At 33.1% G+C, this 14,956-nt stretch overlaps 1 protein-coding gene across 1 annotated transcript in view; it reads left to right on the top strand.

Moving 5' to 3' along the window:
- The first annotated feature begins 454 nt into the window (after positions 1–454).
- Positions 455–14,956, top strand: part of LOC123819417 (ovostatin homolog 2-like) — a 42,653-nt gene continuing 28,151 nt past the window's right edge. Inside the window, exons 1-13 of the mRNA XM_045839764.1 lie at positions 455–612; positions 920–1,103; positions 1,618–1,774; positions 3,006–3,058; positions 3,468–3,488; positions 3,906–4,074; positions 4,565–4,649; positions 7,825–7,942; positions 11,495–11,606; positions 12,061–12,170; positions 12,493–12,651; positions 13,307–13,534; positions 14,532–14,586. Of these exons, the coding sequence (XP_045695720.1) occupies positions 548–612; positions 920–1,103; positions 1,618–1,774; positions 3,006–3,058; positions 3,468–3,488; positions 3,906–4,074; positions 4,565–4,649; positions 7,825–7,942; positions 11,495–11,606; positions 12,061–12,170; positions 12,493–12,651; positions 13,307–13,534; positions 14,532–14,586 (1,516 nt within the window). The 5' untranslated portion in view covers positions 455–547. The remainder of the gene's footprint in view (positions 613–919; positions 1,104–1,617; positions 1,775–3,005; positions 3,059–3,467; positions 3,489–3,905; positions 4,075–4,564; positions 4,650–7,824; positions 7,943–11,494; positions 11,607–12,060; positions 12,171–12,492; positions 12,652–13,306; positions 13,535–14,531; positions 14,587–14,956) is intronic.

The following is a 14,956-nucleotide window of genomic DNA, read 5'->3' as shown; positions in this document are numbered from 1 at the left end:
TGGATTTTGGCAACATCAGATATGGCACTTATCTCAGAAGCCTGGAAAATTGACCTTTTGGGCGCTGAAATAGCTACAGCTCTTTGGAGGTGCAGTTTTCTTTCAAAGTGCTGATTCCTCAAAAAAAAATAATGCTTTTGATACTGCTGTCAGCCCTGTGAGTGAGGTGCTAAATTAAATGAATGAACTCCTAAGTGTCACACAACTGTTTCTTTGTTTCTCTTTCTTCCTGTCCACCTGTGCTGCTAATTCCAAAAACAGAGCAGCATCAGTGAATTTAAGAAGGAAGTCCTGTATCAAGTAACAACCCTTGAGCAATAATGAGAAAGGTGATCTAAGTGTGACTGATGGTTCTCATATTTGCCCCAAGAAAGTAATTGATTTTTCATTGTGTGGCTATAAAAGCAACACCATACAGACAGATGCAGAGTAGAAGGATAGAAAGACTGGAGAGTTGAGGCAGCTGACTTGTAATGAGGGAAAAAGAGACAAAGAGATAGAAAGAATATCTATTTTTAGTTCTTTATTGTTCAGACATTGGGATAAAATGTTGCCCATCATATTTCTGAGCACCATTTGGCTTCATTTTACTGTTGCTGTGGCTTCAGAACCGTAAGGGAATGTTACGCTGTTTATTCATATTAAAGTACTAGCAAAGTGACCCTATTAAATACGTTCTGCGTTAAAATTTGATGTTTTAACACTTCTGAGACAGAGTTCTGGTTTGCTTTAAAAATTTTAAACAAGTGTATGAAGGGAATTGACATATTTTTCTTAAGATATCTCTCTCTGCATACTCAGAGTTTAAAGTAATGAAAAATGTGTTTCGGGACTATTTTAATAAGCTAACAATGCTTTTCATGCATGTTTTGGATTTCTCTTGTACTTGTTCAGAGTGTTGGTTACTTTCTTTGCATAGGCAATATATTCTATGGGTCTCCTCTGTGATTCAGAGTCACTCTACAGAAAAGGCCTGTCTCCACCTTTTAAATCTTAATGAGTCTGTATCCTTGAGCATTGTCTTAGAGTATGATGAAGTCAATACCACTATTTTTGACCAGTATGTGGATGAGGAGAGCTTCTATGCTTGTGCAGATTTCAAGGTGAGGTACTGAACAGACTATTTCAGAACTTTAGGTGGGAAGATGAAATTGTTATTTAAAATTATTAGAATAACAAACTTTGATTTCTGATGAATTATGGAAGTTAGAGAATAACACTAGAGAATCTCTGAGAGGCAAAAAAATAAAATGAAAATTAACATAGGCAAAAAAGTGAAATATTACCATTTTTCTATTATAGGAGGCAATTATAGGATATAATTACTGCTTTTTTTTGAGAGAACTTTAAAAATATGAGAAAACGGAATGTAAGGCAGCGTAAGTGGAACTTAGGTCAACAGGAAAAAAGAAAGGAGACATAAAAAGTTTATTAGAAACTTTTTTCGTTCTAGATAAGGAAATTGTAACAAGTAATCACTAAAGCTCTCATTGAGAAATAAGCCTTAGGGGCTTATAAGTCTCTCTCAGGCTGAGAAACTAAATAAAGATATTCATTGTTCACATTCTAAACACCTAAAAATAATTGCCCCAATCTCTGTTCTCTAACATGAAACAGGTTTCTCAGAACTCCTCTACACAGTTAGCTTTTGTGACATTGTTGGCTAAGGGAGATACTGTGAAAATCTTTGAGAGGAGGTCTGTAGCACTCATTTCGGAAGAGACGGTAACCTTTGTGCAGACAGATAAACCCATCTACAAACCTGGAGAGAAGGGTGAGTCAATATTCATGTTTTCTTTGTATCATTGATCTTGAGAACACAGTCTTCAAATTTAGAGTAATCCAAATACAGGGATTTTAGTCTTAAATTTATTCTTAATGTTATGGGATCATGTATTTCTAGACTTTTTACTGGTTGACTGAGTCAATTATAAAATAATTCCCTCCAAATCCAGTAATTGAATGCTTTGCTTCTTAAAATTTTGCAGACTGCTATTACTTTGTACAAATTTTAGTGACAGGCTTACATACCATGGATGTGGAGCAAAATTATTTGGCTTGAGTTATTGCTCCATAATTTGCTAGTTAAATCTCTATTTAGACGCAGTGTTTTTATCTGTAAATGAAGATAATTAAAGTATCTCCCTTATGTAAATATTGTGAGAATAGTTAGTGTCAAACGGTACCTAGCACATAATAAAGACTCCATAAATGACATTTTATTACTATTATTATTCTTCATATCAGTAAAAGTAATCATAAATCTGAAAATCAAAGCAGAACCCTACAATTTTCTTTATTTTTTAGATAGAAGATAGAAACAAACACCAAACAAGGGTTCAGAAAGATGTTTCTTTGTCTTGACTGTTTTAATAAATGATTGGCTTCTGTCAATCAAATTCTGATGTTAGAGATTTTTAGTTTTCTCATTTTTAAAGTAGAGGGTTAAATGAGAGCATCTATACATTTTGTTTTAATATTATATATGTTTATGATTTATTGAAAAGAAATAAATTAATTAAAACAATTATATGGTGAGATTTTTTGCTGTATTATATTCTCTCTCTGGACTTATTAAAGTGCTCTGATGACAGGTATGTGTACAAAAGTAGCTAGAATGGTTTTCTAGAATTCTGCTGAAATTAACGTGCTGTAATGTTTACTAGCATCAGTACATTTTCCCAGAAAAATTATGTCGAACTCCTACCATAAATATTCTACCTCTGTCCTTCTATGACTAACTCTGCCACCAGTTCCAGTGGTGGCAGCAGCTAGTGTCAGCTTTGTTAACAGTCAGCTTCCTCAACATGAGAAATTACAAATGTGCAATAAGACACCCTTCCAAATAAAATTCAAATCTCAAAGGATCAAATCAGAGCTAGGGGAGAAGGGAGGGCAGTATTCTGTCATAGCAAGGCAATTAATTTCCATGCCTATATGTAAACAAGAATACTTGAGAGAGAAATAATAAGAAAAAAATTGCCCCCCTCTCTGTTGTCTTTTAGTTCAAGTTCGTATTGTGACACTGAATACCCATTTCACACCTGTTGAGGATTTGGTGAGTTCAATAATTTCTAATGGTACAATTAAAATTTAATCAAATTAAATAAATTTATTGCAATATAAAGTGTTGTCGGGAAGCTTGTCATAAGCATGAAAATAGATGTAACATGGAGAACCATATAGGTGTAGTTTCATTGGTAGATCTCACATTTAAACATAAAATTTTTCTTCATCATGACTTCATTTATACTTCTTTAAGACTTTTCATTATGTAGGAAAAGTGTGGGTTGCATGTTAAAGGTAAAACATGGGTTTACCTGAAGCAGTAAAACTTTGCCCTCTGGGAAAGTGAGGGCTAAGCCTCAATACTTAAATTACTTCAAATAGTCTTTATAAATACAAATATGTGGCCAAAAAGCAATGCACTGTTACAATATTAACTTGCATTTTTTTCCCTCTTTCAGTATCCTTTAATCACACTTCAGGTAAGAGATCGATTTTTCATTCCCATCAGTTTAAATATTCAGGTAAATAGTGATTTGTGTCTAATTTTCATTATGCATAGTTATAAATTCAGGTAAATCTTTATATACACAATGCAACACATCAGACAAAGATCTACATAGAGGGCTGTCACTTTTAGTCAAAGCTTTGTGACAAATGCGGTAACTTAGGTTTTAGAATTAGAATTATGCTTTTTCTCTTTTTTGGACTTTAGAAAAATACACTATAAGATTGAATCTGAACATCTAGGAAATTATGTTGTTTTTTACAATTTGAGTTATCAGTTCAATAGAATGTTAGAACTTTCTTTACTTCCCTTATCCACACAAAGTACCCACATGAAGGAAAGGATAATACTCTCATATGGCTTCCATTTTTATATCTTCTTTATTTTCTAGGATCCTCAAAACAATGGGATTTTTCAATGGAAAAATGTGACTTCTTTTCGAAATATTACCCAGCTCTCATTCCAACTGATTTCAGAACCAATGTTTGGCGATTACTCCATTGTTGTAGAAAGGACATCAGGAAAGATGCTGGTGCACCAATTTACTGTGAATAGATATGGTATCCGATACCTATAGTTGTTCCAAGGTTTCAAAGGACTCAAAAATGTAACTTTTACATTAAAATTAGGAATCGTAGGCGAAGCTGGATTTGGTGTTCTGCCTTCTTCCTTTCTTGGCCTTTCCTGCTTTGTCATCTTTCTTGCTGCTCACTTCTTGCCAGTGTCCTGTTTCTGGCCCCTGCCTTTTCTTCCTAAGGTATATTTCGTTTTATAGAATCCACACAATCTTCCAGGAAAAGTCTAAAGGATTACAACAAATAAAATGTAAAGTTACGAGAATAAAGAAGAGAAAGGAAAAGGGAATAATTAATCATTAATGAGACACCATCATTTACTAATGCCACACAGATTTTGAAGCAATTGAAGGGTGGTCTATACAGATGTATACAGAGAAAAATATTGTGCACAGAAGCATACTTAGTTTCATAATTGTGATGTTTTGCTCTCCAGTGATTGTGGGGGCTGAACTATGTTTCCCTTTGTTTCCAGTGTTGCCTAAGTTTGAAGTAAAGGTCAGTGTACCACAAACAGTAACTATTTCCGATGAAGAATTCCCAGTGGACGCATGTGCTAAGTAAGTATTTATTCAGGAGATTTGACCCCACAGGTCAATACAGGCTCAGAGAGAATGAGAAATGAAATTAACAATGTAACGTTAATTATTTATATGCTTACGTTAAAATTATCAGACAAGAAATGGATTGTCCTTGTAAAATATTTTCAGAATACAAAGAAAAACATAAGAAATTACCTATATATTAATTCTACTGACACAATTAATAGTGGGATTTATTTTCCTCTAAACATTTATAAAGTTTCCACAATTGCAATCATAATTTTCTACCCCTTATAATTAAGAAAATATGTCCCTATAGTATGCCAGTCTTTTCATGAATTCCAGTTCCTTCCTACACAAATGTCTCTAAATGGTCATTCCAAATTTATTTAACCATTCTTTTATTCTACAACATGTAAGCTGTTCCATTTTGTTTTTCTAGTACTAAAAAATAATATAGTGTATGTCTTTGTGTATAAGTGTATAAGAAGTAGTTTTTTATTTAAAAATTACTTAAGAAAGATTTCCAGAATTGGAATTACCAAAGCAAAATATGTAATATTCTTTTAGTCTTTTGATTGTCACTTTGCTCACCAAGTATGTGACTCTGAGGTACAATTCCAGGTGCTGGTGCAAAACTACCTGCCTCCCTGAACCTTCATAGTCTTGGGTGTTTTCATTAACAAAAGAGATAAGAAAAGAAACTTTCACAAGTGTCTTGGTAAAAAGAAGGCATTTTATCAATTTAGTTGAATTCATTTGAATTCTTTTAATGTAAAAAAAGTTCTTATGTGACTTGAGAATATTTATTTTCTTTTTGGGAAATTATTTCTAATGCAATTTAACGTCTTAAAAAGTATGATGCTTTTTCTCGCTTTTCTAAAAAATAATTTAAAATAGCTAATATTTATTGAGTGCCAAATACTGTGCTAAGTATGCATTTATTATATTCTCACCACAATGCTATGTGATAGCTATTATCACTTTTATTTTATATAGAGAGATAATAAGACACAAAGAATTAAAATAACTTAACATTAATGGAGCTTTTTGATGACAGAATTTGGATTTAGATCTACACTATTTGACTCCAGAACTACTCTCCTAATCAAAACCTCTGTTGTAACTTATGTAAGCAATTAAAAATACTAGTATTTGCCACATTTTTAAATACTGTTTAATTCATTAATACAAATTACTTGCCTTTGATATTTTCAGTAGTATATCAAAGATACACTTGGTAAAGGGCTATCTAATGAACAGATGCGGTAGTGCTCATGAATGCCACAAAGAAGCTTGAAAAACACTTTCTAGCTTTTTTATAATATTTAAAATGTTCTTTGGACTCTAGGAAAATAATCATAATATTTTTTTGAGTTTCAAGAAGAGTAGCTGAACATATGTCAGAATTTAATAAATGTAATATTTGAGAGATTGTAGATTATCTTGTTAACAAAATAATAGGATAATCAACATAAATTTGAAGAAATCCAAGATCCTAAACTGGCTTCACTTGAAAACCATACACAAAGCCAGGATTGTCAATGGGATTAACATCTATAATTGATCTGCCCAATAGTACGCTAAAAATTCATATCGGAAGAACGAAAATATTTAGGAAGCATCAGTTTCATAAAAGACTTGTTAAGCTAAATACTGATATGGAATTGGGACTTTTTGAAACTTCTTTAATGTTATATTCTACTTCAATTTGATATTAAATAGTATTTCCGTATCAGCAATTATAATATCCTGCAATAGGACCAGGCAATTGAGACAGGAGCTGTGTGTGCTACGAGGTTTTTTCTGGGCAGGCTGTGAGAATATGATGAACAGAGCGGTATGTCTAGGAATTACATCAGTGCATCAATTAGTTGTCTGCTTCAAGTTGTATGCCACTGTGCCTGTGCACTGTTTGTTTAGTGTTCCCTGGGACTTATCTTGGAGCAGCTAGAGAAAATAATGGCAAATTAGATTATTTTAGCAAACAACTTCAGAGATGACTTACACTTTTAAGGAAGAAGAAAACTCGCTGACAGGCAGACATATTTATAACCTGAATTTAACCGAATGAAAGCTTAACTAAAGTTTTTAAGTCAAAAACAAAGGGAGAATGTTTATTTTGACCTGTGTGAAAATTTAAGCTACATATTTTACAGACATGTGTTATCCTATAGATAATACTACAATAAAAGTTTTATTTTATGCATAAAAGACAGTGAGAAGAAATAAGATATTTCAGGTATAACTTAGTTTTATGTCTCTTTCATATGTAATTGATATTTAGAGCTGACAGAGGAGTTGAATGATTTGGGCTGAATCAAAATCTCAGAAATATTAAGAATTTTTATAAAGAGAGAAATGAATTAGTGGAAGGAAAAGAACGTGGGCTTGGAGTGAGGAAGATCTAAGTTTAAATTCTAATTCCATCAATTACAATGTGGAGAAATGAGTTACTTGACCTCAGTTTACTAACCTGTAAAATGGGACAATATACCTACCGTACATCCCGCAATTACCAGGAAAAGTAAATAAGATAATGTTCATAAACACCAGATATATACCAGTGTCCAACAATTAGAAGAAAGTGTAACTGATAATTTAATTATATCAAGTTTTGCTATATACTAATTTCACATTTATCTGTTTTCCTGAATCTTAGTGGACCAAATCCTCAACTAACAACAAAAAATCCCTCATATCAATTGTATTTGCCTTCGATTAAACTTTTAAAACACTTATATTTTTTGTATGTTTCAGAAAAAAATGAAATATTTATTTAACCCCACCTCATAAAGACACTGTACTTTTGATCAAAACATATTTATTTTACATACATATTTTGCTAAAGGAAAAAGTGTTGCAAAAAATTTATTTTTATGAGATTAAAATACAATTTTAAAAGTTCAATTTAATCATTAAATCATAGTCACTGAAATTTTAGAGTCTACATTACCTTGAATTTGATTTTTAAAAAGAAATTGAATTCTGCTAACTGATCAAATGCCAAATCTGTTCATTCTGTGGGGACGATATCACCAACAGGTGAGGATTCCTAACAGAATTTGGTCATTGGGGTACTCATAGGTTACAGATTTCACATAATTCTGAATTTCACAAATTCTGAAGGAGGCCATAAAATATTACCATGATTTTGCTCATCTATAATTACCAATACACCTTCTCTTACCAGATACACCTTTGGCCAGCCTGTGCAAGGGAAAGCCCAAATCCGGGTGTGCAGAAAATATTTTTCCTCTGGGAATTGTGAGAAAGACAACAATGAAATATGCGAGCAATCTATTGTACAGGTATAGATCATAATCTTTATTCTAAAAAAAGGTCTTGTTCATTTTCATTATTATTCTTCCTTTGATTTCACTTATAAAAGGGATATAACACTATTTTAATTTTGTCTATAATGGAAGTTGCAGTTAGATAAGGTAAATAATGAGGAAGAAAATACAATGTTTATCAATAGTCTCTTATCTCTAGGCTATGTAAATTGTTGCCCGCCTATAGATTAATAAATTCTTAGAGTTGAAAGCTCTTATTGGCTTCCTTGTTTTATAACCTGTCTAGGTGACCTTCCTGATCTTTCTTTGGGGATTCATTAGTTACCCTTTACATAAATGAATCTCTTATCACATTCCCCATGGAATCTAGAATTATTCTTATATAAAAAAAAGGTCATTTGCAAACTTCTCTGCAATCCGAAGTATCTATATTTATTACTTTAGATTTAAAGTTCACTTTTTTTTTGGACTACAACATTTATTATTAATACAAGTAAGAAAAAATCTATTATCATGAAGTTTAACTCACTCATAGGAAATCAACTCATTTTTCTCTTTTACTTTCCAATAGTTGACAAATCATTGTCTGAGTCAATGTGATAAAGCTCACTTTTGAAATTACCATTTGCTTTCTCAGTCTGTAGCATTTTAACCTTAAGTGAAAAACCCTGCCCATCTCGCTAAGGATTATCTTTGGACTCCAAAAGTGAAATTCTTATATACTGCACAGTTTATATTATGAATCTGATTGTCCTGAAGCTACTCACCAAATTTGATGCACACCCTTTAAGTAAATATCAATACTTGCTAAAGATGGACAGAAACTTATCTTTTTTTTTACTGTGGTTCAATTCAGCTGTCCCAATTTTTCCCCTGTTGCTCTACCCCTGCCCCAACCCCTCCCCTGCTCCCACAGTCAATCCCTACCCTGCTGCCCATGTCCATGGGCAATTCATACATGTTTCTAGATTAGAACCTTCCCCTTGTTTCCCCCTGTTATCCCCCTCCCCCATCCCTCACCGTCCTTCCCCTCTGGTCACTGTCAGTTTGTTCTTAATTTCAATGTCTCTGATTATATTTTGCTTGCTTGTTTGTTTTGTTGATTAGGAGGTTTCACTTATAAGTGAGATCATATGGTACTTGTCTTTCACTGCCTGGCTTATTTCACTTAGCATAATGCTCTCCAGTTCCATCCATGCTGTCCCGAAGGGTAGGAGCTCCTTCTTACTTTCTGCTGCGTAGTATTCCATTGCGTGAATGTACCACAGCTTTTTAATCCACTCATGTACTGATGGGCATTTAGGCTGCGTCCAGCACCTGGCCACTACAAACAGCACTACCATGAACATTGGGGCACAGGGGATCTTTTGAATTGGTATTTCACGGTTCTTAGGTTATACACCTGGTAGTGGGATCACTGGATCAAAAGGCAATTCCATCTCTAGTTCTCTGAGGAAATTCCATACTGCTTCCCACAGTGGCCACAACAGTCTACATAAGGTTCCCTTTTCTCCACATCCTTACCAGTACTTGTTGTTTGCTGATTTGTTCACGATGGCCATTCTGACTTGTATGAAGTGGTGTCTTATTGTGGTTCCAGTTTCCATGTCTCTGACAGCCAGTGATGTTGAGCATTCTTGCACATGTCTCTGGGCCCTCTGTATGTTCTCCTTGAAGAAGCAATATTTTCACTGTTATATGTCCTCAGGCAGGGGATATAGATGAAGGAATGAACAGATGGGACTGCATCAAATTAAAAAGCTTCTGCACAGCTAGGGAGGACATCAGCAAAATGGAAAGGGAACCAACCATATGGGAAAACATATTTGCCAATGATACCTTGGACGAGGGTTTGATCTCCAAAATGTATAAAGAACTCAAATGACTCAATAGGAGGAAGACAAAAATAGACCCTGCCTGTTTTTTAATTGGATTGTTTGTCCAATTAAAAATGTCTCCATTTTTACATATATTGCTTAAAATTTTTGTCATTTTGATAGACACATTTTTTAAAATATGTATTACTAGTGAGTTTGAGTATATTTTTATATATTTATCAGTTTGTATTTGTTTTTGAGAACTCTTAATTATTCTTGCTTGTCTTATTTCTGTGAAAAATAAACTTTCATTTTAAATATTGTCCTTTAGCCTCTATGCAAACATTGTTTTTTAAGTCAAATATTGACTTTGATTATGGTATATCTGAAATACCAAAGTTCTTAATGTTTCTGGGTTCTCAGCTTCAGAAAATGGTTTCACCTACCACTATGCTATAGATGTAGCTAAGTATACTCTTAAGATTTAAAATTTAAAATTTTTACTAATCAACATAAAGTAGTTTTTTATTGTGTTCTGAATAAGAAACTTAGCCCTCTTCCAGGTAAATAATTTGTGTTAGCACCTAATCTTATATAATTTTGTTCTCTTTATTTTAAATCATGCTCCTAAAAAATTTATCTATTTTATTGGTCTTACTCTGACCTATTATTATTTTCTTTCTAATATTACTTTTGTGTTCCCAAATAATTTATTTCAGTTTTCTATTAATTCTTTTCCATAAAAGTTTAGTTTATATTTCTGGCTTTTAAAAATGTCAGTTGGTTCTTTTTGTTAAAAACACAGTGCTCTACATTTTCCTCATCCATAACTAAACACCATAGACTTTGATACCAAGCAGTTTTTCCTTGATACTAGATTCATACTGACTTACCTCACATTTTCTGTTTGACTTGGTATTACTGGAAAATATTTTTTCTTAATTTCAAAGCAGTTAAGGTTCTTTTGAGTATTTTTATCATTTCTTTTTAATTTGATTCTATTATCAGATACTTGTCATTAGATAAATAGTAAAATTGCCTTTTCTGTTGCTGTTGATATGATACTTGATGGTTCAGAGGAGGACATACTCTGCAGTCCAAATGATTGACTGGTTCTAAAACCTTCTGTGTGACCTTGGGCAGATTATATGACCTACCCGGTGCTTCAGTTTTTATACCCGTACACTGGAGGCGACCACAGTATCTAGCTCATATGGAAGTTTTCAGAATCAAATGAGTTGCTGTATCTTTCTAATAGTTTAAATTTGAAATCAATAAATATTTTTATTTTAAATATAACTAAATCTATATTTCTCTACTTATATTACCAAGGAAAGATTATCCATACATTGCTTCCTTATTTTTAATGACTATTTGACATTAAATCGTACTTTAGTGTTATACATTGGAGGATCGATTCTATTCCACCTGTTATTAGTGCCTCTCAGGATGATTTTAATTTACTTTTAAAATATCATTCAGTTTTATTTTTATATTTTAATTGGTTTCCACCTACAGTGTTTCTAGGAGAATGGCCCTGAAATCTGTAAAATATACAATATCTCTTTACTTCATTTGCTGATGAAAACCCTCCTCCCTCAGTCTTTTGTAATTCTGTGGTCTTTTCAACAAGTATGTGAGATAGAGCCATGGGGTGTGAAGGGAGATATATACCTGTGCTAAAACACCATAATCTTGAAAGACTTTTGAATCCCTAACTTTTTCATTGTACCTTCTCTTTATTTTTCAGTTGAGAAATGGTTGTGTTTCTCAAGTTGTAAATACAAGAGTCTTTCAACTCTACCGTTCTGGATTTTTCATGTTATTTCATATCACTGTAACTGCTACAGAAATTGGGACAGGTAATGGTTATGTTTTATGGGCAACCTGAGGAGATGCGCAGCTTCATGGGGAGAAATTTTATAATTCAGTGGTACTCACCAACTATAGATCAATCATTGCTCAATATAGTGAGGTGAAGTACATTTGCTAATAGGTCAGTTTGAAGATTGCTTTTGAGTAAGGTTTTTCTAATAATATTTAAAATAAAATTGTGATGTAAATGCTGCATTCAACTTGGAACAAGACAGCATTTGTTTACCTTGCTTCAGAAAACAATATAGTTGAGAAGTTGTGACAGAGACCATGTGGTCCAAAAGCTTAGAGTGATAACTATCAGATCCTTTAGAGATGTTTGTCAGCCTCAGATTTAATACAGCTGGGAACATTTCCAAGTGCCAAAGTGAGGGTGAGAAATTTACAAGATTGCACATCAAGTGATACACCTTCTTTGACACTGTTTCTCATTTCTTGCAGGTGTGCAGATCAGTGAAAAGGCTTCTATTCCTATTACTGAATTTCTTGGGAGTGTGAACTTTGAGAACATGGACACTTTCTATAGAAGAGGAATTCCTTACTTTGGCACAGTAGGTTTGAGTAAAAAAATATATGTTCTCATTTCATTTTCTTGGATAATAGATTGCCCTTCAAAATTTTCTGGACATTTTTCCCACTGTCATAACATATTTGTGACATTGCTGCATCTGATATACTAGAAAAAGCCCTAGGCTAAAAGAAAGTGAAACATAAAATTATTTCCATACCATCTGTTTATTTATAGAAGATCTATGTGTTAGAATTTAAGAAACTTACAAATAAATGGTTACATTTATGAACAGATAATTCCTTCTCAGTAGAAATGTGACATTTCAAATTTTGAAATTTAATGCTTCTTTTTTTTCTATACAGCTTAAATTTTCTGGTCCTAATAATGTCCCAATGGTGAAAAAGTTATTGCAATTGGAGCTCAATGACAAATTGTTAGGAGAGTACACCACAGACGAGAATGGGGAAGCTCAGTTATCCATCGACACTTCAGATATCTTTGATCCCGAGTTCCACCTGAAAGTAAGTCACCAAAGAGATGCAGAGGATTCAAATGTTAGGAATTTTGAACATCAGAAATGTCTTACAAGATAACTTGTATTGAGAATGCATTTCAACAAAGTTTTAAAATTAGGGTATTTTATGCAATTGCTTGTTCATTAGATAATACATGAGAATACTTATTTAAGAGGATGAGGTAATAATAGCCTATTATAATTGTTATAAATGCTCTAACAACCTATTTTCATCTGTGAAACTAGAAATAGCTCATGAAAATGCTTTGACTTCCTTGTTCATTTTATGCATAGATATGGAACTTTGATACTATCATTTCCCTTTTTCTGCTTCTTAAACAGAATTTTATAACAACATATCAGTGTTTAAATGTAGCCAAAAGGCAACAGAACCTAAAGCTATTTTGTGACTTCAATTACAAAGTAAAAATAAATGATTCATTTTAAGCTTAATGAAATAGACATACAATTATGGTCCTGTTTTGTATACAAAAACAGGAGAGTGCTTTAATATTTTAACTTCCGATAATGTTTAATTGGAAGGTAGAAACTAACTTTTCTCCCTCCATTGAAAGGATAAGAAGCCTTTCATTCTCTAATAATTACTGGCCTTGAAAGGTCTTTTTACCTCCAAGATCCTTTGTTTTCTTTTATCTTATCAGGCCACATATATTCACCCCAAGAGCTGCTATGGTCCTGGCTGGTTGACACCAGAGTACATGGGTGCCCACATGTCAGTCCCACGCTTTTACTCCCGAACCAACAGCTTCCTGAAGATTGTTCCTGAACCAAGGCTGCTTAGCTGCAATCAACAAAAGATTATTAGTGTGCATTATTCCCTGAACAGTAATGCATATAGGGACAATTCAAACATAAAATTCTTTTATTTGGTAAGTCTCAGCTGGTGGATCCTTGGATCTTGTCTGTCTGCTTAGCACAGCACAGTCTAGAGCTTCTATATCAGGCATGCATGCCAGTCCAGGTAGGCCAATCTCACTTTGCTGGTGAATACCATTGGAACCATTGAAAACAAACACAGAAACAAATAAACAAACAAACACATAAAAGATCCAAGGAAATTTCAATTTCCCGAAGGTTGGAAAACTTTCCAGAGTCTGCTATTTTAAGTATTTAATTATAACTCACATAAAGTAAATACTTACATCTCTTTGTGAGAGTAAAATATTATGCAGATACCAGAGACTAAAGTAGAAGGCTGATTTTTTTTTAGAAGGTTGATTTTGATAAACAATAAAAGAAATTAACCCTTTTGGTTCTGCCTCATATTTATTCACTTTGTCTGTAAAAGGCATATTGAAAGGTGAAAAGCTACAGACTTGGAAACTGAGACTTCTAATTAAAATCCTCCACCCTCTCCTTGTTTTCATGCAAGCTAGTTGATATTCGACAGATTGTTTAAACTCTCTAAGCCTTAGCTTCCTGAGCTGTATATTTGTAATTAAAAATAATAAGACGTCTCCAAGGTATTCTGTGCCAGGCAGTGTTATGAGGGCTTTACATGAGTTAACTCACTCTTCCACCTTCTGAATAGCTCCATTTTACAAATACAAGAGCAGAGACGAGGGAGTGAAATGTCTTGGCTTAACTGAAAGTCAGGCAGGCTAAACAATTTCAGAGTTTTATGCACCCCCTTACACAGGACACTGCATACTACTTTTCAACAAGTTCCCAGCACATAATAGGGTCGCAATCAATTGTAACTTTCTCTGTTCTTTTCCAGTTGTGCAGACTCCATTTTTAATATTTATTCATGGAAAATACCCTATCAGACAGAGTAGAAGTATCACTAGATTATAAATTATTTAATGATGATATGATATTTTAAATAATATGATTCCACATATGTGTTTTCTTTTTTCTGCACAGATGATGGCAAAAGGAGCTATCATCTTCAGTGGACAAAAGGAAATCAGAAACAAAGGTTTATACAATGCATTTATTTTTTAATATGTATTCTACCTTCATTTTTCCTTATTTTAAAGAAAATATTATAGTAATAGAGTCAAGAGGTTATGTTAGAAGAGTGCTTAACATTATGATTTGTGAATGGAAGGCAACATTTAGCATGGCCCAAGGTAACTTACTAAATATTTTGATGGAGATTTCAACCTGTTTCTATTACTGCCAGTTTGTCAATACATTATAGAAAAATGATACCCAAAACCCAAATATTGCTGTTGCCTAAATTATGCAATATTCATATTTGTATATATAGTTACCATTATTTAATTCATTTGCATTTAAAATGAAGCCCAATTTGCTTTTTCTATCATAAGTCATTCTCTTTTATC

Source organism: Phyllostomus hastatus, unplaced genomic scaffold, assembly GCF_019186645.2.
Source record: "Phyllostomus hastatus isolate PE091 unplaced genomic scaffold, TTU_PhHast_1.1 phas_contig_308, whole genome shotgun sequence".
NCBI lineage: Eukaryota > Metazoa > Chordata > Mammalia > Chiroptera > Phyllostomidae > Phyllostomus > Phyllostomus hastatus.
This window is presented reverse-complemented; position numbering and strand designations above follow the sequence as displayed.